Source organism: Alligator mississippiensis, chromosome 2 (genome assembly GCF_030867095.1).
Source record: "Alligator mississippiensis isolate rAllMis1 chromosome 2, rAllMis1, whole genome shotgun sequence".
Lineage (NCBI taxonomy): Eukaryota > Metazoa > Chordata > Crocodylia > Alligatoridae > Alligator > Alligator mississippiensis.
In genome coordinates, this window is record NC_081825.1 from 214469968 (window position 1) to 214496741 (window position 26774).

General features: G+C 47.8%; 2 protein-coding genes and 2 non-coding genes across 7 annotated transcripts in view; all 4 read left to right on the forward strand.

Annotated features, from left to right (window-relative positions):
• NADSYN1 (NAD synthetase 1) overlaps positions 1–24913 on the forward strand; it is a 54189-nt gene extending 29276 nt beyond the window's left edge. The window contains exon 21 of one of the 3 annotated variants that reach the window (XM_019476748.2): positions 24848–24913. In XM_019476748.2, the coding sequence (XP_019332293.1) occupies positions 24848–24877 (30 nt within the window). In that variant the 3' untranslated portion in view covers positions 24878–24913. Of the gene's footprint in view, positions 1–1714; positions 1795–9610; positions 10367–24847 lie in introns of those variants that run through there. The other 2 variants (XM_059722734.1, XM_006263448.4) reach the window with 2 other exon arrangements.
• The window catches only part of TPCN2 (two pore segment channel 2), a 65667-nt gene that overhangs the window by 383 nt on the left and 38510 nt on the right, over positions 1–26774 (forward strand). The window contains exons 1-3 of one of the 2 annotated variants that reach the window (XM_059722733.1): positions 17929–18064; positions 24848–24912; positions 26547–26623. In XM_059722733.1, coding sequence (XP_059578716.1) covers positions 17986–18064; positions 24848–24912; positions 26547–26623 — 221 coding nt within the window. In that variant the 5' untranslated portion in view covers positions 17929–17985. Of the gene's footprint in view, positions 1–17928; positions 18065–24847; positions 24913–26546; positions 26624–26774 lie in introns of those variants that run through there. The other variant, XM_019476747.2, reaches the window with a different exon arrangement.
• On the forward strand, positions 1398–1582 carry LOC132248973 (U2 spliceosomal RNA). Its single transcript, XR_009460438.1, has one exon. It is a non-coding gene; the product is annotated as a U2 spliceosomal RNA (small nuclear RNA).
• On the forward strand, positions 6257–6443 carry LOC132248974 (U2 spliceosomal RNA). Its single transcript, XR_009460439.1, has one exon. It is a non-coding gene; the product is annotated as a U2 spliceosomal RNA (small nuclear RNA).

Here is a 26774-nt window from a genome sequence, read left to right on the forward strand (position 1 = left end):
ATTTATCTTGTGAATTAATTGTGCACATCTAACAGTGCTAACATTGCATGGTATCCCACAGCACCCTGAAAGGATCTCAAGGCACTTCCAGGCTGCTGCAGCACTCTGATTGAGAATCATTGATTTAATCCCTTTGGGGGGTACTAGAACATGAATAGGTGAAAATATATCCATCTTAGAGGGGGAAAAAGGACTTTTACTGTTCATCCTCCGTTCTGTAGGATCTATTTTGGTGTCTGCTTTTATCCTTTGACACAGGTGGAAGCTAAGATGTGTTAACTTAAGGTTTCATTTACAGAAAAGCTGCTCCAGTTTAGCTTCCACTTATGGTGGGATAGGAGCAGATGCATCAAATAGTTACTGCAGAGCAGCTAATGTACGTTAAGTTTCACCCACTTCTTTAGCTCGGCATAATTTGTTTGTTTGTACCCTAATCCTAATTTAAGGGCACAAACAAACTTTCACTTGGAGCTGTTTCAAAAGGGAGGGACAGCTGGTGCTCGGGAGTATGCATCAGCTGTTGTAATCTAACTGCGATGTGCACACAAGCCTGTAGCAATAGAAACTGAAGGCAGCAGCTTTCCCCCACCCACCTCCCTATGGCCCTTTTTAACCATTCAATTGAAGGAATGTTCATGCCCTCACTTTTACTTCCACATCATATTGTTTCCAAAGAACACATTGATTAAATGTTGGTAGAGGTTTTTTTTCATTTTAAACTGTTTGTTTTACTGTTTTTAAAACAAAGAAAAAGAATGAGGGGAAAAAACCTTATTAAAATAACATTAGGGCCTAGAAATTGCAGTTGGACCTAAACTGTGGTCCAGAGTGCCACTAATATGAATGGAGGCTTATGGACTTGATTGCAGCACTGGGGCCCAGAATATGTGGAAAAAATCAACAAGAGCCAGGAAATTCATGGTGAAGGTGTCTGCCCATCTGTCTTTACAGCAAACGTGTCTTTGAACCTTGAAGTTAGTTGAGTTGGATCAGTAATGTGTTTGGCTTTTTATGCCTGAATATAGCAATCTGTAATGGTAGTGTGCTTACATTGGGCACTGAGGTATATAAAGGATTAAATAGCAGGTTTAACTGTGACTGGCATAGCCTTCTCAGAGCTTCGGTCGCAGCCTTGACATTATTTTAATACATTTTCTTTTACTGTAAAAATGCCTGTCTGAGAAGTTTTTAACACCCTGGAGTTTTCATTGCCAGAGATTTTACACCTCAGTTGATTCTAAGAATATGTTTACATAGGCAATGAAATATTAATTCCCTCTTCTGTGAAATGCCAGACATGTTGTAATAGTATCTGACTCCCTTGAAGCCTAGAATGAAAGGTGCCAGATGCTGCACAAATTCGTGAAGCTTTCTTTCTTTCTTTCTTTCTTTCTTTCTTTCTTTCTTTGGCCTCTTGAAGGCTCAGATCAAGTGTAGTATCTGTTCTTACGTTCTCGATGCGAGGACTGACGCATTGAACGCATTTTCTGGTGCCGGGAGCGGAACTCGGAGCTTGCTCCATCCACTCCACACATCGGCCCGGTTTTGCAGTTTAATTGCTGAAAAAGACAGAGAAACACTTACTTTCGCCCCGCGCCCGGCCTGGTATTGCACTTCTTCCAGGACCGGCGCCAACCCAGTCCGGCAGACTGCCGGAACTATAGAGACAAAAAGTGAGCTGACTAGCAGCTTGCTTTTCTTTCTCCTGCTGCAGCGAGGGTTCTCGTCAGTCATGACGGGCTAGAGAAGGCGGTGCCGCCAGTACGTCCGAAAGGGTATCCGGTTGCGCAAGCGACCGTGCTTCCCAGGTTAGTAGCCAAAGGGTGCTCTGGCTCGCCGGACCCCGATAAAGCGAAAACCCCAGCTCGGGCTAGTAGCCGAAGACCTCGGTCGGTAGGCGAACGCCAGGGTTCGGAGGACGGAACGTGGAGCAACACCCCCAGGTCTCAAGGACGCCCTGATCCACTGTCGAGAACGCTCGAGGCACGGAGACCCCAGCTAGGGCGGAACGTCGACTGCGGATCCCGGAGGACCCTCCCAGGAGGGTAGACCAGCGAACCCGAGCCGGCGAAGAACCCCGACGCACCCCCCCACGATGTCGGGACCCCGACAGGCGGCGGCGGACCCCGGACCATCGATCGACCCCCGGAGGCAGAGAGACTCTCAAAGCCCGGAACCCCGGCTGACGAGAGCCGCCTCCCGGCGGAGGACCCCGGAGCCCGAGGACGCCCCCCGGACAACGACGGAGCGTCCCGTGCGACAGCGGAGCCCTCCGGACCCCCACGGCGCCCCGGTGACGACGACGGGCCCCGAACAGCGACGGCCCCCGGACCCCGGCGGCCCCGAGGACGCCCCCCCCAAGGGTCTCCCCACGCTGGTGGAGGAGCCCCGAACCCCCCCGATGCCGGACCCCCCCACGGACGACCCAGGGGAAGGAGCAGACGTGACGGCGCTCACGTTCCTCCCCTTCCCTCTTCCGGACAAGCTGTTCTGCCCGACCTGCCACCCGCCGAGACAGTACAGGTCGCACGGCGACATGAACAAGCACCTGCGGCGCTTCTACCAGCTGCGCCTAGCTTTTTACTGCTCCCTCTGCGGCACCGAATACGAGGCCTTGAAGCTCCTCAAGAACCACCAGAAGGTATGCCAAGGCCACGGAGCAGAGAGGAGACCCGGCACGCTGGTGAGGTCCGCCGCCCCGGCCCGGCGCACCCAGGCCGCGGCGCGGAGACCCGCCAGACCGGCCACCCCGCCGACAACCCCACCGGACCAGACCTCCGAGGACCGCCCTACGGAGAGACCTGCCCCGACGACGCCACCGTGCAGGCCTCCGCCCAGGGCCCCCCGACCGAACGCGACGCCCCGACCGGACAGCCCTCCACCGGGACCCCCGGGGCCACCCGAGGCCCCCGCCCCGCCGAGGATTCCAGAGCCGCCGGGAGGAACCGAGCCGCCGGGCGCCCTCCGGCCCCCGAGCGTGCCGGAATCTCCCGGTGCGGAGCCCTCCCCGCAGCAGAGGATGCCCTCTCCATGGCAGACCCTCTGGCTGGAGGAGCTCTCCCAGGCCACCACCTTCGAGGCTTTCGAGGCCTCGGTGGCCCGGCTCACAGAGGAGCTCTCGGCGGCCGCCCGGCCCGGCCAACCCCGAGGAAACAACAACAGACCGGCGACGCGACGAGACCACAGGCCCCAACCGCAGAGGCGACCCAGGCGCCAGCGCTACGACCCGGCGGCAGCCTCCCGGATCCAGAAGCTGTACCGGGCCAACCGTCCCAAGGCGGTGAGAGAAATCCTGGAGGGACCCTCGGCCTTCTGCCAGGTCCCCCGGGAGGCTCTCTTCAGATATTTCAGCAGGGTCTTCAACCCTCCAACGGATGCCGCCACCCCACGCCCCGCGACCGTCGAAGCGCTGACCCCCGTGCCCCCGGCGGAGGGGTTCGAGGACGCCTTCACGCCGCAGGAGGTGGAAGCCCGCCTGAAGAGGACCAGGGACACCGCCCCCGGCAAGGACGGGATCAGGTACGGTCTCCTTAAAAAACGTGACCCGGGCTGCCTTGTTCTTTCTGTTCTCTTCAACAGGTGCAGAGAGTTCTGGCGCACGCCCGCCGCCTGGAAGAGGGCCATGACGGTCCTCATCCACAAGAAGGGAGACCCGAATGACCCGGGCAACTGGCGACCCATCACCCTGTGCTCCACCGTCGCGAAACTCTACGCCGGCTGCCTGGCGGGCCGCATCGCCGACTGGGCGGTGACCGGCGGAGCCGTCAGCCGAAGCCAGAAGGGCTTCATGTCCACGGAGGGCTGCTACGAGCACAATTTCACCCTCCAGATGGCCCTGGACAACGCCCGGAGGACCAAGAAGCAGTGCGCGGTGGCGTGGCTGGACATTTCCAACGCCTTCGGGTCCGTGCCCCACCGCCACATCTTCGACACCCTCCGCGAGCTGGGCCTGCCGGACGGCGTCACCAACCTGGTGCGCGAGCTCTACCACGGCTGCACCACAACCGTCCGCGCCACCGACGGGGAGACCGCGGAGATCCCCATCCGGTCGGGAGTGAGGCAGGGCTGCCCCCTCAGCCCCATCATCTTCAACCTGGCCATGGAACCGCTCCTTCGAGCCGTGGCGGGCGGCCCCGGCGGGCTCGACCTCTACGGCGAGAAGCTGAGCGTCCTGGCCTACGCCGACGACCTCGTGCTCCTCGCCCCCGACGCCACCCAGCTGCAGCAGATGCTGGACGTGACGTCGGAGGCGGCCAGGTGGATGGGCCTGCGTTTCAACGTCGCCAAGTGCGCTTCCCTGCACGTCGACGGGAAGCAGAAGAGCCGCGTCCTGGACTCCACCCTCACGATCCAGGGCCAGGCGATGCGGCACCTGCGCGACGGGGAGGCCTACTGCCACCTGGGGACGCCCACCGGCCACCGGGCCAGGCAGACGCCGGAGGAAACCATCAACGGCATCGTGCAGGACGCGCACAAACTGGACTCGTCCCTGCTGGCCCCGTGGCAGAAGATCGACGCGGTGAACACTTTCCTCATCCCCCGCGTCGCGTTCGTCCTGAGAGGCTCGGCGGTCCCCAAGACCCCCCTCAAGAAGGCGGACGCCGAGATCCGACGGCTGCTCAAGAAGTGGCTGCACCTGCCGCTGCGGGCCAGCAACGAGGTCCTGCACATCCCCTACCGGCAGGGGGGTGCCAACGTGCCCCGCATGGGAGACCTCGGCGACATCGCCGTGGTCACCCACGCCTTCCGCCTCCTGACCTGCCCGGACGCGACGGTAAGTATCATCGCCGCCAGCGCCCTGGAGGAGACCGCCCGCAAGAGGATCGGCAGGCAACCCACCGGACGTGACTTGGCCACCTTCCTGAGCGGCTCGCTGGAGGGCGAGTTCAGCCGAGACGGCGGGGACTTTGCCTCGCTGTGGAGCCGAGCCCGCAACGCCACGCGCCGCCTCGGGAAGCGCATCGGCTGCGCCTGGACTTGGACCGAGGAGCGCCGGGAGCTGGCAGTCTCCCTGCAGCCAGCCCCGCACGCCGACTCCGTGACCGTGACGCCCCGCACGAGGACCTTCCTGGAGAGGTTCCTGAAGGACGCCGTCCGCAACAAATACGCCGGCGACCTGAGGGCCAAACCCGACCAGGGCAAGGTCTTCGACGTCACCTCGAAGTGGGACGCCAGCAACCACTTCATGCCTAGCGGGAGCTTCACGCGCTTCGCGGACTGGCGCTTCCTCCACCGCGCCCGCCTCAACTGCCTGCCTCTCAACGGGGCCGTCCGCTTCGGCCACCGGGACAAGAGGTGCCGACGGTGCGGCTACGCGGCCGAGACCCTCCCCCACGTGCTGTGCAGCTGCAAGCCGCACGCCAGGGCCTGGCAGCTCCGCCACAACGCCGTCCAGGACCGGCTGGTGAGGGCCATCCCGGCCGCCGCGGGGCAGGTCTCCGTCAACCGCACCGTCCCGGGCTGCGAGAGCCAGATGCGCCCCGACATCGTGATCACCGACGAGGAGGCCAAGAAGATCACCATCGTGGACGTCACCATCCCGTTCGAGAACCGGCGCCAAGCCTTCGCCGACGCCCGGGCTCGCAAGCGGGAGAAGTACGCCCCGCTGGCCGACACCTTGAGGGGCCGCGGCTACGACGTGACGGTCGACGCGCTCATCGTGGGGACGCTCGGAGCCTGGGACCCCAGTAACGAGAGCGTCCTGCGCGCCTGCCGCGTCTCCCGCCGCTACGCCAAGCTGATGCGCTGCCTCATGGTGTCCGACACCATCCGGTGGTCCCGCGACATTTACGTGGAACACATCACGGGCCACCGCCAGTACACGGACCCCAGCAGGAGAACAGCCGCCGGACCGGACCCGGAGGGGACCGCCTGAACCGCCCCCCTCCGCAACAGACGGACCTTCGCTTCAAGAGGACTCATCAACGACGGACGACGACCCAGCGCCACCCGAAGAGGACCCCCGCGATAGACTGTATCTAGACTGAGACGCTTCATCTTCGGACCACTTCTTCCACCGTTGCGGACCATTGTCACGGGTATGTGTGTTTCTATCCTCTTTCTCTCTCAGCGTCGCGAAACCCCCCCCTCCCTCCCCCTCCCCACTCCCCTCTCCCCTTACCCCCGGGCTTAGTTGGCTAACTTTGTATCGCATGTAACCTAGGTGCGTTCCCAACCTCACCCCCATCCTTCTATTGTTAGTCCCTCGCCCGGGCGTTCTGTATTTCCCTATCGGCTTTGTCATCTTTTTTTGGATTTACCATCCTTACCATTTACTGATAAAAGTCAATCTGTTCTTATCAGTTTAATCGCTGATACGTCCTCAATGTGAGGACCGACGCATTAAACGCATTTTTGGTGCCGGGAGCGGGCCTCGGAGCTTGCTCCAGCCCCTCCACGCATCGGCCCGGTATTGCAGTGCCTCTTTCTTTCTTTCTTTCTTTCTTTCTTTCTTTCTTTCTTTCTTGACACGCAAATTCGTGAAGCGTTCCAAATTCTTTCTTTCTTTCTTTCTTTCTTTCTTTCTTTCTTTCTTTCTTTCTTTCTTTCTTTCTTTCTTTCTTTCTTTCTTTCTTTCTTTCTTTCCCCTCTAATTTTGTTCCATAATTTTGGGGCTTTCTCCCACTGAAGTGTATGGCAAAGGTTATTTGAATGTCACTGGGAGGTTGATTTAGATATTTTTTGTAGTGTTAGACTTAAAACCTGGGCTCTCATTTTGTGCCTATAATTATTTTCTATGCATAGTGAATATCACTTAATGGCCAGCATATTCATACCATAATGAACTAGACGTCCATGTGATATTACATGATTTACATGTAAATAGCTCTACATTTTTTGTGCAAAGAAGATGCTTAGTCTTGAAAAATACATATTTCTCACATTTTGCTTCTCTAGCAATATTCAGCATGTTATAATAGTGTTCTAAGCAGGTAGCTAATAGTTTCACAGAGTTTTAAGTAGGATAGAAAAATAACAGCTTCTTGCAATAATGCAAAGCAAAGCTGTTCTGTTCTAGGAAGTGAGTACTCTTAAGAGTTTCCACTTGTCCTGGAAACTTCTTGTTTGCACGCACACTGCTGTAATTCCTATGAGATTCAGGACAGTGTCACATGTATTGATTTTTGTAGTGCAGGCGTCAGAACACACACTTATGATCTGCTGACATAACTTTGTGGGTCAGGAATTTGAGGAAAAAATTCCTAAGCAGTCAGCAAAGACCATGATGTGGATGTAGTTATACTGGGAAGAGAGTCCTTGTGTCTCTATAATTTCTTCCATTTAGGGAATGGATTTAAGGCGGGGTGGGCAATTATTTGGGCCCAAGGGCCACTTAGGGAATTTTGGTAAGCTGTTGTGGGTTGGGTCAATGCTGCACCCCTTGCTATGCTGGGTCAGCACTCTCTCCCCCCCCTTGCAACAGCTCACCAAAACTCCCTAAGTGGCTCTGCTCTGCGCTGAGCTGGGCAGCTGAGATGGGGCTGTGGGTGGGTGGGAAGCAGCATCTGGGAGTAGGATGGAAGGGCAGGGCTTGGGCTGGGAGCACAGGACTGTGATAGTGTGGGGCTGGGGCCTGGGGCACAGCTATGATCCGCCATCCACATGACCCTGTGATGGGCACCGGTTCTATGGGCAAGGGCATGCAGGGAGCAGATTGCAGCTATGCTCTGGGCCCCTGCCCTGTGCTGTCACCACACTGTAATCCCAGGGTCTCCATGAAGACTAACCAGGACCTGTGCATGTAGGGCATGTGGCTGGGCAGATGGGATGGGGCTTCGGGTGGGCAAGGAGCCGTGTTTGGGAGCAGAGCAAGTGGGTAGGGCTGGGGCCAGGATCACGGTGCAGTGAAAGTGCAGGCCTGGGGCCGAGCCATGTTGCTCCTTGTATGCCTCTGTCCACAGAATTGGCACACATCACAGGGATGTGCAGGCAGCAGATTGTAGCTCTGCCCTGTGCCCCAGCCCCACGCTGTCACTTGCTCTGTGATCTGGCCCTGCCCATCTGACCCACTCCAGGCTGCTGTTCCTTACCTGCCTGCAGCCCCTTCCCATCCACCCAGCCACATGCACTGTCCGCATGGGTCCTGTCCCTGGCAGCGGGTGTGGTGTGGATGAGCCGGGGTGCCTGGGCAGTGGGGCTGGGTTCGGCGGCAGCAGCCGAAAGGAGGTACTGCCACCAGAACTGCTGAGAAACAGAGTCCAATGGCAGTGTTGCCTCCGCCTGCTGTGCACCTGGGGGCTGTGGGACTGGCTGCGCATGCCACAGCCTGGGCTGCCCCCCATGCCTGAGCCAGGTGCGGCTGAAGGACCCACTGCAGGCCACAAAAAATCCATTGGTGGGCTGGACCTGTTCTGCTGTCCGTATTTTACCCACCCCTGGTTCAAGGTATGATTCACAAAAGAACTCTTTTGCCCGTATGAGTTGTCTCCACTTGGGCACTTGGCCAGCTTGCTGGCTGCGTGGCGGCCAGCTTGCTGGCTGCGTGGCGGCCAGCTTGCTGGCTGCGTGGCGGCCAGCTTGCTGGCTGCGTGGCGGCCAGCTTGCTGGCTGCGTGGCGGCCAGCTTGCTGGCTGCGTGGCGGCCAGCTTGCTGGCTGCGTGGCGGCCAGCTTGCTGGCTGCGTGGCGGCCAGCTTGCTGGCTGCGTGGCGGCCAGCTTGCTGGCTGCGTGGCGGCCAGCTTGCTGGCTGCGTGGCGGCCAGCTTGCTGGCTGCGTGGCGGCCAGCTTGCTGGCTGCGTGGCGGCCAGCTTGCTGGCTGCGTGGCGGCCAGCTTGCTGGCTGCGTGGCGGCCAGCTTGCTGGCTGCGTGGCGGCCAGCTTGCTGGCTGCGTGGCGGCCAGCTTGCTGGCTGCGTGGCGGCCAGCTTGCTGGCTGCGTGGCGGCCAGCTTGCTGGCTGCGTGGCGGCCAGCTTGCTGGCTGCGTGGCGGCCAGCTTGCTGGCTGCGTGGCGGCCAGCAAAGCCTTTGAAGTACAAGCAAGCTCTGTGTTTTTAGATGGTTTTAGAGAGAGGTTGGGATAGTTATATTTGTGAGTGTTTCCAGACCTGCCATTGTGACTCTAATTTTGTCTTTGTCAAACCTGGCAGATCTTGCTACCTGAGTGTTACCTGAGGGAGGGAATTCCCAGGTGCTGGAGAAACATCATAGCAGCTCCAGTGCTATATTCTATGATTCTTGCTCACATTTGGAAGGAAGGGTACTCAGCCAGAGCTCTTCTGCTTTCTGCCTCCTCCTAGCTACCAAAATGGCCTGGTGTCTTAATAGCTGGCATGATTTAGAGTAATCCTGGGAAGCCCAAGGAGCTAATACAGATCTGGCCTCAGAGGCTGTTGTCAGTTGACTCGATGCAAAACAAGCACCTAGTCCTTCAGACTGGAGAAGTCAAAGGTGGCCAGACATGATCCCACCACTTCCTTGTGTGCCACTGGCTGCAGAAACTGGTGTGTCTTAACCATGGTGGCAGAGCAAGGGACTGGCCCATTGTCTTCGTTGCTTATTGGTTCATTCTTTTGAAACTGGGCATAACACTGGCACTTCATGTGAATCTAAAGTTAACAAGAAATTAAATGCAAACTTGTTTTCATTTCTATCTAAATTCTTTGTTTCTTTATAGGTGTCTAAGCTAGAAAGTAAGGAAGCAAAGCCTCTTTGTGAAGATGTGGACTGACTGCTTTTTACTCATGCTACTGACTGAACAGTGTGGGCTAACCTTGAAAAGGTTATAGCCAAAGCTACAGTATGTTCTTTATATCAGCAGAGTTCCAGTGCTTGAGCAGTTTATAGCATATTACATATGCAAAGAATTTAAGACTCTACCCACCACCCCCCTCCTTTGATTGGTGAATTGTTCATAAATGGATCTGGATTCACACCTAATATATTCACAAGATAGTCTGGACAAGCAACTTCCTGGCAGTGTGGTGTTCCTGGCTTCAGCCATTGACTGTTTCGTGGCATGGGTTTGGTTGTATAATTCACATGCATGCTATTGAATTGGCTGGCTGAATCTTTTCAAATGTGAAAATATATAAGGATAGGCATTTTGACCTAGATTTGTCTTTAGATGAGCAGTCATTAATGATTCATTAATACTTCCATGGACACTTGAATACTGTTTGAGAATTTGCAAATTACAATTAAAGTGTTCCCATCAAGCTCAAAAAAGTTCTCTCACTGCTTTTAATTGTGAAAAGGTATGCACAAGTGCATATTAAATATGACTGGACATCATGAATAGTTCGCCTGTATATTTTTTTAACATGCTGAACTTGAAAGCATAGGATGTCGCAGTTTCTGGCATATGCTGCTCTGAAATACAATTTTTACATGTAACCATGTATTAAAGTTGCAGTTTTATTATGCCACTTGACTTCTTTTACATTTTTTGATATGCCAGAATTAACCAATCTACTCTTGCCTACCCTAGTGGTGGAACAGCAGAGAAAAGTCAGCATTTCTTGTTAGCTTTAGATTTGCATCAGAAACCATTAAGCAAGATATATGGGTGTTTGCTTCACTTTTCAACATGAGTATTCCCTTTGAATGGCCTGTATCAGGGCTTTGGAGTTCAGAATCAAGGCTGCTATGTAACCCTTGGCAAATCACTTTAATCTCTGACTTCGTTTCTCCACATATAAAATAGGAATGATACCTACTGCATAAGGGATGTTTTAAGGATTAATTAATGCTCACTGCTGTCTTAGATCCTCAGGTAAAAGGCATTATAAATATAAGGGATTACTTAATAATTAGCTACAAAGGATTTTTAAAAGAAATTGGCATTTCCTTCTGGAAGTGTTTGGCTCTTCAGTGCATGGCAAAATCACACAGGAGAGGATAAGCCTAATATCCTGGCTGACTTTCACACATTACCGGGTGCTACCATCCAAGTCTGAGTTGGATCAGTTTTCACTGATCTTACAATGGCTCCTTTATTTGCTTACATGCTCACCAGGTTTTTGGAACTGAGCTTATTACTCCAGAACATTTTGGCTGCTTGCAGACATAGGGAAAAAAAACCCCCAAAAGGCGCTTTACTTTAAATTTGGTGCGCTCCCACACTGAGCTCAGCACGTGCCCAGAAGAAGCAGTGTGTTAGTTGCACCCAGCTTTTCCAAAGTCTGTACAGACCAGATGCTTAAGTGGGGCTTTTTTGGTGCTCTAACCTAATAGCTGATTGAATCAGCTTTAGCTAAAAGTGCCAAAAAGCCCTGCTGAAGTGCCTGATCTATACAGACATTGTGGAGCTGGGTTGAAGTAACATGTTACGGCTTCTGGTAGGGCACATTTTTTTTGCCCCCATGTCAGCACCTTAGAGACAGATTTTTCACTTGCTATTTACATCTATCTCATTTTAAGCTTCACAACTTGTGCTCTGAACTGCAGAAAGAAAGAAAATGAGGGTAGATTTGTTAGTGTGTGTGTCGCTTTTTCCAACTGTTGACATGAAAGTAAACAAAGTGCCTTGCTTTTATTTACTCTGTCGAATAATGGCCTTTCAAGGCAATGATCTATACCTTTTTGTCAAATGATGGAGTTGTAGCATTCCAGCGTGGAATACCTGCTTCATAACACAGTGAAAAGAGGTAGGGGGCTAGATTTCTACATACTCCGCTTTCAGCTCAGAAAGAGATTAGAGCTGTTCAAGGAGAGAGTTGTAATTGGGGGTGTTAGCAGCCTCTTAGCAGGATCTCACGTAGTCCAGGTTAGAGTGAAAAGTTGATTTCTCCTAACAGGTGCCAGTTGTGGTACTACCACATATTCTATGTTGTATCATTTTATTTTCTCCTCGGCCCTTTGAGTCATAAGTAGCAGGTGAAATGGACAAAGGTTCTGATTTAAACTTTGCATCCTCTGGAATATCTCAAGAAAGAGCTCATCTTCACACTAATGTCACAGCTACTGCTTCTGACCTCTCTTGACATTCATGAGAGAGAAGCAAAAAGGAAGGACCAGCATCTCTTGGTGTCTTTAGTATATTTCCAACTCGAGGAGAGAGAGCAGCAAAGAGAATGACAATTTAATGTTGGCAGACAGATTGTTGATGCTACTTCTACTTGTCTAAGCATGTTAAACAATTTTTAAGACGGCACTTGTGGTATTCTTGTTTCCTGATTATAGGAAGAATACAGTAATGCAAATGGACATTATCTCCCTGGAACCATTGTCAACAGCAATTTTAAATCAACCCAGGTGTATCATTTTATCATCTTACTGAAATTCTATTTTTATTGTAGCTCTTAGTGGGTACTATCAGTTCATCATTTGTCAACAGTTATCCCATAGTATTATCAATTATGCCACTATTTTCTCCTCTGCTGAGAATGGGACATAACTGTAGTAACTGTTGACACATTAACTTTCTAACCACAGTCACTTTACCAAAGAGAAAGGCACATAATTTTTCCTAGCTTCTTCCTAAAACTTCTGCTCCAGTTTGAAGTCATTGGAAAATGTAACGAGAGCTAGTTGTAGCCCATAATCAGTGGCAGCAATCCAAACGTTATGGCAAAACATGGCAACCCATTTTCCTTTTGGAAATACCAGTTTGATCCATCCAACACCAAAAAAGACAGTAACGGTGACAAACGTCTTTCATAGTTTCAGTGAGTAGGTGGAGCCTTGTAGGGGCAGATCCACATAGTTATGTAGGTGCCATTGCCATTGTTCTCAACCAAAATGTAGAGCTAAACACTAGGGGTGTGCGAAATGGGCCGTATTCAATTTGGATTCGGCCCAAATCGGGGACAGTGATTCGATTTGTTGATTCGGTTTGTTGATTTGGATCACTGTCCCTGATTAAATTCTGCCAATCTGAATCTGATGATTCGATGCTGATTCAGAGAATTAGAGATTCGGGCATAGACACAGTGTTAAACGTATTTTCTACATACCTTAGGTACCAGCGTGACTTATGAATGATGTGATGCTGGGGCACGTGGAGCATCCCACAGGAGCGTGAGGGCTGCCCTCACGTGCTCGGCAGTGAACCCAGAAGTGGACCGAAAGTACTGGGGGTCCACTGGGGGGGCCCCCTATGCCCCCTGGCTCAGTGATTGGCTGCAGGGGGACCCCGGATGCCCCCCCAGACCCAGGAGGCTCCAGTCACTGAGCCAAGGAGGTGTGGGGAGGCCCCCCGGCGCACTTTCCTGCGGACCTGAAAGTGGACTGGAAGTGCTTCCAGTCCACTTCTGGGAGTGCTGCTGAGTGTGCTGGGGAGCCCCCCATGCTCCTGTGGGACACCACATGTGCCCCAGAATTGCAGCATTCGTGAGCCACCTGCTACCTTGAGGTATGTAGAAAAAACGTTTTAAGCTGTGTCTATGTCCGAATCGCCAAATCTCTCCGAATCGATTTGGAGGGTTCTGATCCAATTTGGAGAGATTAAAGGGTCCTCTGATTAGATTTGGATTTGGAGATTCAGCCACCGAATCAGGCCAAATCTCTGCCAAATCAAATTGGGGAACGAAGTTTTGCACAGCCCTACTAAACACTTTGGTTTTGTGTTGAGAATTATTTCAAAAAGTGTAAATGTCAGCATAGTGTTATTTCTAAGAGCTGAGTTTGAGTAATGGATAGCTTAGATTTATTCTGAGCAAGTATAGCAGACAGAAGGGAGTAGGAAAGTAAGGAGATAGTAGTAATGGGTCTCAGATGCCACCATCCCATCACCTGGTCATAAGGCAGTGATAGAGTAAGTAAGTAATCATGCTTATCTGGGATTTAGTAATTAAGCATCCACATTAATTAATTTTGTCTGCAGTCTTTTCTGTCTTGCTCATTTGGTCTTCCAAATCTATTCCTTTGCTGAGTCCTTCCTTCAGGGTCATATGGAAACCTGTATCATTCCCTATTGAAGTCAAGTGATCATTCCCAATGCTGCATATATGGAACAAACTTGGGTAAAATGTAGGTGTAGCAGAGGTGTAATTATCTATTGAAGATAATACGACTATAGTCCAGGGTAATTACTGCCACGTCAAACCCACAGGATGTGTTACAACAGAACCTGGAGTGGGAAAATACAAGTCTTATAAATCCATAATTTTGGTGTGTCCCATTATAAAGATAGAAGAAAAATGGTATCTGAGGTCAGATCCTAGATGCATACTAAGGTTTGTCTTAGATCTGACCCCATTCCTCAGAAAAATCAGTGTTTTGAAATGTGTTTGACTGTTAGATGCCTCATTACACAAAAAAGGAAGTTATTTATTGCCCAACATGTCTCATAGTTGAACTGTTACTTAGAATTACATCTCGTTATAATCTGCTTCAATGGAAAAAGAAAAATTGCCTCTGATTTTACATCAATTTCAGTTGTGTTTCTAGAAAAATTACTTTTTTTTCCTATGAGGTAGAAATTTACCATTTTTTAAAGAGATCAACCAAGCGAATACTCCTAAAAAATACTGATAATTCACCTAGTTTATAAATTAATAGCTATATTGATAGCAGCTGAAATAGAAACACTTATTCACATAAAGTGAAATTATGAAGTAAACCAACTCCATGTTAAACCAGGTTTATAGATGAAAACTAATTCATACTGTGAATTTTGTTCAGTGAATGTCTCAGAATGGGAAAGAGACTGAGCAAAACAGTGGCAGATACTGAAATCTAAGTGTTCCACTGGCTGTCCAAAAAATGAAACTGCAACAATTTTGCCTTCAACAGTGATTATCAACCAAGGTGCTATGTGATTCTCTGAAGGGTGTTGTGGGGTGTCATGCAATATTAGGACTGTTAGGTGTTTACGCACTTACCCGTGATTCACAAGATAAACCTAGAGTTTTAGGAAATACAATAGGAACTCAGAGTCAAAAAAAATCTGACCTGTTGCAGTTTTCCTGAGTTTTTTGTAACAGAAAAATTGCTATATTATTTTCCCATATTATAAGAGCTGGCACTTCCCAAGGGAGCCTTCAGTCTAAAAAGGCTGAGAACCACTGCCCTACAACTTAGTAAATATGCCTGTTGTGTTGATGGAACTGATTCTAAGAGTAGAGAAACGGCAAGGACTACATGGCCACAGAGACAACTAAGCGAGCCAAACCGAATGCTAACTATAATAGTTGTACTCTTCCCTAGATATAAAGATCACCAGTTCATTTTAATTGAAGAATGTTTTAACATTACCTTTTTCTAAACTCAACATAAGAAGGCTCTGATGCTGCAAATGCTCGTGCTTGTGATTAGCCATAATGTTGCACAAGCTATCTGGTGATCTGCAAAGTGATCTCCAAAAATCCAGCTGTTTATTTAATGAGCACTGCATACAGTGCTGTTGGTACTGTGATATTAGCAGACCTGAAGCTGACTAGCTCCCCTCGTTTTTCAAGGCTTATAATAGCTGTTGTAGTTGCTAGTCGAAACTTTGAACACTATGGGAGCTAGTCAGTTTGGGGGCTGCTAATACCACAACACTAATGTCTGTGCGCTTAATGGACATTGACTGTTTACATTATGTTTGGATAAATGCATATTTTGGGTATATGTGTAATGTTCTTCACCTTGAGTTAAACGAGGTATTTAATACATCATCCAACCAAGTTTGGATGATGTATGTACATCATCTCCAGAGTTTGGGGGGTATTGATCTATGAAAAATGTACAACATCTGTCCCTAGATTTGTCATTAAAGCATTCCTTGCTGTTTTATTGCTGCCAACTTTGTTCACTCTGGAAGATACTTGAATATAAAGTGACCAGACAAAATATATCACATTGTTTTGACCATCAGCATAGAGAGAATGCCATATGCATTTTAAAAACAATAGGCAAGGTTAAGATAAATTAGTGGCCTATGCAGGAATTATTCTCTCTCTAGGTCATTTCAGTATGTTTATGTTGTTTGCTTTCAAAATTGCTCCTGTAGTTGCAACTATGTAGTAAACAATCAGACAAAAATCCTGTCACCAACAGAACTCATCTAGAACTCTGGATTCAAACAAAAAGGGTATCTGGTTTGATCTGTAGCTGAGGTAGTGAGATTACATTTGTGAATGGAAGGCCTAATCATTCTGAATCACAATCTGACAGAAAAATTCTTGCTTCCTTGAAAGAAAAGTTTGAATCTGATGAAAGGGCATTGTTGTATAGATTCTTGGCTTCCACAAAGGATCTAGTCCCAAAAGAACAAGTTTTGGAGGTATGTATATACAGCACACACTTCCATGTCTTTTACCATAATGAGCAAAAATTCTTTAGGGATGATTCTTTAGGGATTATGACCAGAATCTGATCAAGTTATCTGTTTGCATAGCATCCTCTAGTCCTGATTGGATGGTACTGTAATACAATCAATAATTTATATCGCATTTTATAAGATTAAGTGAAGTAGAGACATCAACTGCAACTAATCCTTGAAACACTGCTGTAAAGTGGGTGCCTAAGTATTTATCTTCATTTTACAGAGAAAAGACTGAGGGTACAGACAGAAGTGACAATTTTCACCCGATCTGGCCCCTGAAAACGCTCTACAGCCATGACCAAACATAAGTGCATAGCTGCAGAGCGCTTTAAAAAGGCCTGATCCCATTACAATCTGAACCTTTGTGATGAAGATGCTCCAAAATGGAACGCCTTCAGTAACTTGTGTCTGCGTGCACCAGAAGCAGGGCTGGGCTGGGCTGATGCAGCTCAGCCCTGCTCCTGGCACTATCCTCAATTTGGGAAGGGGGAAGGAGTTCAGTCTTGGATTTTTTCAGCCAGTGTTGGAGGGTGGGTTGTGTGGAATGGAGCCTCCCCCTGCCCCGTCAGGGTGGAAGGGCTCCCATTCACCCACCCCACCATCTAGCACCGGCTAGGCAACCCCCAGAACAAGCTGCCTCTGCTCCTGTGAAGTGCCATGAGTTCCAATGGGAAGTTACTCTTCTGTTTGCGTCTTTAGTAGATGAAGTAACTTGATCAAGGCTGCACATTTTGTCAGTGTCAGAGGTGGGATTTGCTAACTCCATCCACAATCCTTTGGAAAAAAATGCATGACAAGACAGCTACAACATGAGTTTATTTGACCCATAATCACTCACAGCCTAGCAAGCTCGCTTACCTCCTTAAACGTGTACAACTGGATTCTGCTCTAAAGAAGCAGCTATTATAACAAGCATGAAACAAAGGCTATCCACTGGATGCTCTTTCTGTAAGTAAAGGACTGAGTGGATGTTTTGGAGAGAGCATTTTGCACCAGAACTAGTTATGGGTCACCAGAAACCTATTTACATTCCCCAGCTTTGTGGACTTGTTTAAAGAAGCTGGATTCTGACTTTTAATACAGAAATCACATTCAAGGCCAACAGGAGAGCTTTGAGGGTGAGGTCAGTGTTTTGTCTCATGACTGAGCGAGGCTGACTCTGTTCCTGGAATTAACCAACAGTAGCCGAACAGGGGCGATTTGCTAAGAATGCCAACCAGGCCATCAGGAGATGAATAATTTTCAGCGAGGTGATGCAAGGCACCCTGGAAAGCATCAGCAGTGCGGAGGAAGGATCGGATGACCTCGGAGACTGTAAATGGGATGAGCCTGAATGGTGCAAAGGGCATCACTTTGCATTATGAGCTGGGGGCACCTCACCTGGGGGGAAATACTTGGCGGACGAGTTAGGCAATCGGGCTAACAATGAGCCACCGATATGACACGGGGGTGAGAAAGGCACCTGTCATCCGAGGATGAGGATGCAGCAGGAGCAGCATTTTCAGTAGAGGCAGGGGCGTATCAATGCTGTGCGCGGTACAAGGCCGTGGTCTGACATCTCCAGCGGCGGTGCGCTCCGCTCGAGACCCGGCCGCCGAAGTCAAGGCACAGGGTCGAACAGACGAGACTGCGGCGCCGGCTGCCGCCCCCTCCCGCTCCTCCCGCCCAGGGGGCGCCGCAGGCCGCGGCCGGCTCCTCCCCCGCGGGCCCGGCTGACGTGCGGTAGGCGGGGCCGGGGCCGGGGCCGGGGTTGGCGCTGCCGTGTCGGCGCGGCCCGCGCCCGGCGGCAGCGAGCGCCCATGGAGCGGGCCGAGACGGAGCCTCTGCTGGCGCCGCGGGGCCGGAGGCGCTCGGGGGCCTCGTGCAGCGCGGAGCGGGGTGAGTGCGGCCGGGGGGGCAGGGGGCTGCGGTGCCCAGGGTCCTGGCGCACGTTACGTGTATCGCGCAGTTCGGGGGGGGGGTGTGGGTGACGGGCGCCATCCGTATGGGGCGAGGAGCCCGTGAGTCAAGACTGAAGTGTGCCATAAATGTAGCCCAGCCATACATAAGGGTCTAGGATCCTGCGATTCACTGATGAAGTGCTCCATAAATGTATCCTGCCCAGACAGGTCTAGGGTTTATCCTGGGATTCGTTAATGTAGCCTGGGCATATGGGTTACGATTTATCCCATGAGCCACTGAAGTATGGCCAGACGTCATTTATGGCACACTTCATCAGTGAATCGCGAGATAAATCCTGGACCCGTATGTGTGGCTGCGCTACATTTATACTGCACTTCATCAGTGAATCATGAGAGAAATCCTAGATCCATATGGCCGGGCTACATTTATGGCACCCTTCTGTGACTCACAGGATAAATCCTAGACCCCATGTGCCATAAATGTAGCCTGGCCATATGAGTCTAAGATTTGTCTCATGATTCACTGATGAAGTGCAGTATAAACATAGCGCAGCCGTACATACGGGTCTAGGATTTATCTTGCGATTCACTGATGAAGTGTGCCATAAATGCAGCCTGGGCATTCATAGATTCATAGATGTTAGGGTCAGAAGGGACCTCAATAGATCATCGAGTCCGACCCCCAATATGGGGGGCATATGGGTCTAGGATTTATCTTGTGAGTCACTGAAGTGTGACATAAGTGTAGCCTGGCTATACAGGCAAAGGAATTATCACACAATTCACTGGTCAACTGTGTAATAAATTTAGCCCAGTCACACCTGTGAAGGATTTATCACACGATTAAAAATGACCATCCAACTATAAAAAGAGCCAACTCGCTAGGAAGTTAGTGCTTGAAAACGTGGAACAACTCTATAGTGGCTTTCTATCCAGCTTTCGTGTCAAAGTCTCATATGGTGTCAGCCTGCCCTGCCTTCTTATGACCTGGTGTTTGGGATGGGGCCAGCTGGCTTGGGAAAAGTTTGAGTGAACGTATTGACAATCTTTCATTTCCATGTCCTGCTCTTGTTTCCTCCCTTACTATTTGTTCCTGAGGGTCCTGCTCCACATTCAGATGAAAGCTGGATAGCAACCAGCTAGGGAGTTGTTTACTCAGCTTCAAGTGCTAACTTTGTAGCTGGCTGGCTCTTTTTATAGCTGCATGGTCAGTCTTATGGTGTGATAATTTTTTTTTTTTTGCAATTAGTTTGCATGTGTGGCTGGTCTAAACTTATTGCATGGTTGCCCAGTCAGCTGTGTAATAGAGAGAACATGCGGTAGGGGCCTTTCTTTCTCTCTCACTTAAATACCCTTGTATATGAAAGGGACGGGTCATTTGGAAAGCTGTATAATAAATGCAAGCTTCTGGTAAAAGTAGATAGAAAATCTGATTTACTATTAACTGCATATGCTCTTGATCTACTCTTAGGCTTTTTTGCTCAGTGTAATGGATGAAGAGAGACTGATTACTTTTCATAGTTTCCAGTAGCTTTTTAAAAGCTTCAATTCTGCAACTAATTCCAAGTGACTGGAGCTCACTGTAGCATCAAGGCCATTCTGTAGAGTTGTACTTCCTGGTTGTGATACCTTTAAGCAGTGATTCTCAACTGGGCCATCTGCCATCTGGGGTGCTGCCACATCCTTTGAAGGGTGATGAGGTGTAAGGAGCTTGCTGAGGCTCAGGCTTGCCTGGCTGATTCCCTTACCCCCACTACCCGGCCCCTCTGCAAAGAGGTAAGTGCTGGAATATGCATATTCGTTTTTGAAATTGAGTGCTGCTCAATTCACAAAAGTTGTGGAGGGATGCTGTGAGTCCAAAAAGATTGAAAACCACTGCATTTTTCTACCAGTGCTGTCCCTAGATTGCAAAAATGGTATTTTCTACTTATGATGGGATTTTCAAAGGAGCTAGGGGCCATATTATCAATGAACTTCCTCAAGAATTGGATATCTTGATATCTTGATTCTTACTGAGTTTCAAAAGGGATGGGCACTTTTAACACCCTTGGGCTTCTTTAGCTACTTTTAGGTGCAACATAGACTGCAAGCCAAGGGAGCTAGCAAGTAGCTTTCATTGTAAAGGGACCAGCTCTTCTTGTTACTTGTTTTAGGCTTAAATCTGCAGCCCTTAATTTTAATAAAATTAATTTCAGAATTGTAATAAATTCGCAACCAGTGTTCTGGAGCACCCTGGGGTGCCACCAGATCCTTTGAAGGATGCTGCATGAAGTGTGAGGAGATAAGCAAATAGGGGCAGGAACAGCTTTCCCTGCCTAGCTGTTCACACACCCCCACTGTTGGCCCCTCTGCAAAGAGTTAAGGATTATAATAAATAAATTAGTCTTGGGTGAACTGAGGAGCACCCTATTTCAGTCTATTGAGGGGGATCCCCTGAGTCTAAACTGCTTGAGAACCACTGCCTTAATCTCTTGAAGTGGGAGTACATTTTATTGTGGGACTACTTTTATGGGTAAAGTCTTACTAATTTCAGGCAGAATTTGGCCCAAGGTCAGTAGTATGCTTTTGGCAGTACAGATATAATGTACACATTTAATCTTGCTCTTGCTGAATTCACTATTTTAATTTCCGTGCCAGTAATAGTGCTCGACAAAATCCCATCGAAAATGTTTTGTTCTCCTAATTGCCAAAAATAGTCCTGTAAGCAACCTTAAGATCCCAAGTGGGGAATTTTAAGATTTCATGCTTAAAAAGCAAGGACTTGTTCAATCTCTTGTTTGCAAGTAGCCTCTGTACATTTTTAAGTCAGTGGAATCCCTGTTACATTACCCTTCATGGTTGATGTCAGAACCTATTTAAAAATGTGTGGTGGTTAAGGTGCAGAGGTCTGGTGAAATTGTAAAGCAGTTTGTTGACCTCTTAGGAAACTGAATGCTGTTTAAATCACACGGAGCGTTCTCATCTTGGAATTGAAGTCACTGCTACATATTACTTAGCGGTGCTTTTCCTGCCTTTTGAGCCAGTGCTGAAGGTAGTACTATACCAGCTCAGAGATGAATTTTCTCTCTCATCCTCCTTGACCAGCATGAATTTCAGGCTTAGTTTGAAGGAACTGGTACTGAACTTTTTACCCATAGTATTTTCCAGGAAATTGCTACCTTCCTCCTCAGCTTCAAGATCTGTAAGGAAAGTCTTATTACCTGGCACTGAGTTCTTCGAGCCCTGTCACTAGTGTCATGGTATTAACATCCCCAAACCTTATTAGTTCACTTTCTAATAGCAGCCTTTTGACAGGTGCTTTCCCCTGCAGCTCTTCCGCCTGCTGGTGCGGGCCCGCCTCTTGCTCGAGTTTGAGCACGCGGTCCTGCGGCGGATGGTGCCCACCTTCGAGGAACGCTGGGCCCTCGAGGGGGCGCTCTGCCGAGTCGAGGCGGGGCGCCTGCTCCTTGCCCTGTAACACCCCCGCTGCTCAAGCTGCGGACACACGTCCAGCGGGCCGAGGCCTTGGACTTTGCCTCACGTGGGTCGAGCCCTGAGGCTCCCCATGGGTGTCCCCACTTGCGGAAATGTAAATATGTAAATAGACCTTTGGCTCGCTATGGCTTTTAGTCTAGAGTGTACGGGCAGGCCTTGCAGGCCGTGAGCCCAGGACCATGTGCGTGAGGCCCAGGTGTTCAGGCCAACCTGTACATACTCTTTACTGGCCCCGATTTGTCACCCTCCCTGGAATAAATGCCTCTTAGAAGTCAGTCTTTCTTTCTTTCTTTCTTGGGTTGTTAAAGTATCTGCTTTGTGACTAATTGTGTTATGCAGTTAACTGGAATTAAATAATTTAGTTGCCAAGTCCAGTGAGGTTGTGACACTTCCTATAAACTTAAGCAGTTCATGCATGTAAGTCGTGTGCTGATAAACAGTGTTTGTTAAAAAGTAAGCAAAAGCTAATTTGAACCAGTATTGTGTTTATATAGTGAAGCAAATAATGCACCTATCTGATTTAGAAATGCTTGGATGCTTATCTTACTGGGGTGATCTGACCCCAGCTGAATTCCTGCCTCTTGGACAGGGGGCTGGGCCTGATGATCTCATGAGGTCCCTTCCAGTCCTAATAGCTATGAAATCTATATGCATATTAGTGGAATACAAAGGGTCTAAATCTGCCTCTCACTCCCATTGACTCAAGTGGGAAGAAGATCAAACCTAGCATTTAGTACCTTCTTTCAAAAAAAATTATAGAAAACAGTAGACTAATATTGCATTTGAGTATAAACTCCATCCCAAAGTACTATTCTGAGACTTCATTATATAAGAACTGTTTCTGTCATCTGAGCAATGTGGGCTTCTGGAAACCAAAGACATGTATCCTGGCACAAAAGTAGGGAAGCGGTGTGCTGTAGTAGCTACTTAGGGCTTCTCTATGTTGGAAAGGGTATCACTTCACTATACTATGATGCCTGTCAACATAATTTAGTCAATATAACTTAAATTGGAAACATGATATGGACTATTTGGGAGGCAGCATCAATTTGTAAGAGGATCAGAATGTCATATGGGAAGAAAGAGAGATCCTGGAGGACTAGAATAATAGAAACACTAAGAAAATCAATGGTACAAAGTGCAATGTCATGCATTTGGAACAAGAATTTCTGCTGTCAACTTACCTGGTAGAAATAACTGAGTCAGTAAAGGACCTGGGTATATTAGGAAATCATGGGATGACTGTGGGCCACAAATGTGATGTCATGAAAAAGGCAGATGGTTAGTATGAATCAGGAGAAATATCTACTGAGACATGTAGAAGTGGGGGAGTATTGATGTCATCTGTTGTACAAGGCCCTGCTGATTCCTCATGAGGAGACAACGTACAAATACCTTCCATCTTCAAAACACATGAATTCAGACTCGAATAGATCTAGAAAAGGACTATGGGGACGATCAGGAGACATGAAAAGCTTGGCTTGTTTCACCTAGCAAAATGAAAGCTGAGAAATCATATGCTTGCATTCTATAAATATGTGGTGGTTGGGGATAGACGACAGGGACAGGACAGTGCTTGTTTATAAAAGACACATACATAAGTGGCCAGGAATTCATTTTGGTGTGAAAATCCAAGGAAGGTTTTTGAACCTCCAGGGGAATAAGGTTCTAGAACAGCCTTTCAAGAGGAGTAGTTGGCGCTAACTTCTAGGTCATTATCAGTTTATGAAAGGGAGTACATGGCATTATCATTTTGATGACCCAAAAGGCCCTTTCTAGTCCTATTTTTTTTTTTTTTTTAAGCCACAGCTACCCTGAAAAATAATCTAGATGGGGAGTTATACTACTATAACTATATCAGTTCAACATACCAGTATGTGCCTCTCCTGGCTTTTGATTGGGGCTTCAGTGTGCTACAATAATACAAACAATAGCAGCGCTGGTAAACTTCCATGTGTAGAAAAGTCTCTGTACAGCCACATTGTTTGTCTTTGACATGAACCTTGCAAATAGAAGTTTTGTCTTTCCTGTAAAGATCTAATTAAAGTTATTTTTGGAAGAGCAGGATCTTCTCCATGTGTTATTCTTCCAAATTACCTCTTTTGTTCCTCTGATGAGACAGATGCTTCCAGTATTTGCTGACTTTCAATTCTGAGAGTTGGCTAAAGTTCAGTAAAGCAGTGTATATAGCTGCTGTGCTAGACTGTCATCCATTGATAGAATAGATGCTACATGAATTTAAGAACCTCATTCTTTTACTTAGATGCAGGGAAGTGTTTAATATTAAGAGGGAAATTGAAATTATTTCTGCACAGAGTTTGCAAATAAGGGTAGGTGAGTAGTTTTGTATACAGAACTCAAATTGCTTTCAAAGCAACAATGACCTTCTTTGTAAATCGCCTCTTTGCTGGGCCTCATGTTGATGGAGTTGCTCACTTTGGCACTACTTGAATGTGTTATGTACAAAGATGATGGATGCATTCTTGTTGATAATAAGCTACGCTTATTGAGAGAGATTTTTACCCTAAAGAACTGTTATCCTGGCAAAGGATCTAATGTTTTCTGGACGAGTGAGAGTTTGTGGGATTTCCCTCTTCCTCTCTTGTTTTGGTCTTTTGTCTTGCATTGCATCCCTTGTTTAACCCTTCTTATGTTAACAGTTGAGGTTCTGAGGCATTTTTAGGTGCACTTAATTTAGCTGATTTTTTTTTATTGATGTATTTATTTTCACCTTCTGATAGAAAGATCTCTTCCTCTCTCTCTTTTGTCTTGTTTAATCAGATGATTTTTGTCCTATAGTTTTCAAACACTTAAATTTAGAAACAGGCTAGGCTTTTTATAGTTGAACTCACTTTCAGGTCCTCTCAGCGTCTACCCTCATTGTAGAAGTTATGCAAAGTAAACTTGGTTTAAATTGTGAGAAGAAGATCCAATTTTTTTCTTTCAAATTCACACTCGGTGAATGCCAGTAGTGTCAGAGGTTGGTAAGTAATGATGCAGTGTTGTTTTTAATTAAGAAAAATCTTAAATGTTTTCAGTGGTAAAGTTGTGAGTGTAATGAGACTTCTGTCATGCTGAATACTTGTTTTCTCATTTGTTCCCATTGTGCTTCCCTGTCTGTGTGTAACAAATTATTTATCTCCTTCGGGCAGGGGTTGTCTCTTCAGTATGGGTTGTACAAGAGCTGGTCTGTGAGTGCCATGCCTATGTACTACTGCAAAAAATAAATGCAGCTTCAGACTTTGTCAAAGTAACCTAAATGACTCATTTCTTTTACTTTTTATAGCTGCTGGAGCTGACTGTGATCTGTACATAAACCAGGCTGTAGTATTTATTGAAGATGCAATACAGGTAAATATGCTTCCCTTCCCCTCCACCCCCTGTTTATTTTGTCTGCTCTGCTTTATTTGTTACATTCCTATTTTTTTTACATTTTAACATGGAGTGATGAGATGATAAATTATAGCGCTTGTATATATCGTGTCACTTTTTTAGCTCTGACTTCGAAAGCCTGTTTGTGAAGTAGAAATTTCAAATCATTGCAGTGTACAAGTTGTAGTTTTAGTTCTTGGGTGCGTATGCTTAAGAAAAAGAGTGGCTTTTTTGGCTAATTCCCCACAGGAAAGGCGTGTCTGTTTTTGCAAAACAGATGGTATGGTTGACACATTTGTCTGAGGACACAGCAATCTAATGCTTTGAATAACTGAAGCTTTTACAAAGAGATTATCTGAGCAAACCTTGTAACTTAACGCAACTGCTCCTATCACAGAGGTAGTTAGCCATGTTAGTGTTAAGTCAGGCAGAAGCTAGGGCAGGGTGGCACCTTAGAGACTGATTTGTTCAGGGAGGCATGAGCTTTCATAGGCAACAACTTGTGGCGTCAGATCTGAATTAGTCTCTTAGGTGACACCCTCTCCTACCTTCTGTCTGTAACTTATAAATGAGTAAATTTTAATGTAAAATATTAAAACTTATTACAAAACATTATGCCTCATGAGGTTTATCTGATCCTACTTCCTCTGGAAGCCTTCTTTTACCTTTCTTTCTCGTTCCTTTTTTCAGCTATCATATAAAATTTCTGAATCCTAGTTTACTCCCTGATATTAGCTGGGTAAGGGATCTCAGATTTGGAACTTTTGCAGTATTCAAATACTATTTATTCTGGGGCACTTTCAAAAATAAAAGTACTTCAGAGTGCACTCATCCCACAACATACTAGCTGTCGTATGATGAGATCAGCGGCCAGCACAGGAGAGGCTGTGAGAGGTACTGACACGCTAAGGGAAGTATCGGAGAGTAGGAGACCTGTTGTGAAGAGGGGCTGGTACTTGTTTAAACTTGGGCTGAATTTTTCTTTTCAGAATCGATATATCCCACGAACCATTTATTTTATTTTTTTTACAGCACCGATTCTGAAAAGCACCTCTCTCAGCCTCTGCTGTGCTGGCCGCTGTAATTGAATGAACCCTAAATATGAGAAGTAAATACATGGGTGCTTTCCAAATTGGTACAAAATCAGTTGGTGGGTAAAACAGTGGTCTGCAGGTTGGGACTTCTGAGTTTTCTTGCTCAGATGGGCTTAAGTTATTTTGCCACTCTTGTGCCTGTTTCTCCCGTTACAAAATGGCAACAATGATGCCCTTTTCCTATGGGTATGAAACATTTTTTTGTGAATATTGTCCTTTGGAATCCTTGGGTGAAGTGCTCATTTTTACTAAATTTTTTTTTCCTTTTGTTTTTTGTTTCCCAGGGCATTTTGAGGTTTCACACATGAATGAGTTGGCTAAGGTGTAGTCCTTGATAGACTTGCTTTACACAACAGTAATTTGTCTTTTTATAGTGGCGTCTGTGTCCAGCTGTAAAGCTGAAAGTATCTAATCAGTGGACTTGTTGTCAATTTTTTTTTTTTTTTTTAATGGCTGGATCATCATCTCTAAGGAACCACATGCAGTGCTTGAATTTCCTTTGTCTTTTGCTTCTTTCAGTATCGTTCCATAAATCATCGTGTGGATTCCAAATCCCTGTGGCTTTATCGGTGGTATTATTCAAGAATTTGCCAGTGGTGAGAATTTGGTATTTTGTTCTTTTTGTCTTTACAGTTACTCTTATTTTTCTTGTATGCATGGCTAACAAGTGCTGCTGCGTCCTAAAATGTACTCTCTGTTGGAAAGCAAATATATGAAGAAATATGAGAGGAATGGAAGGTGACAACT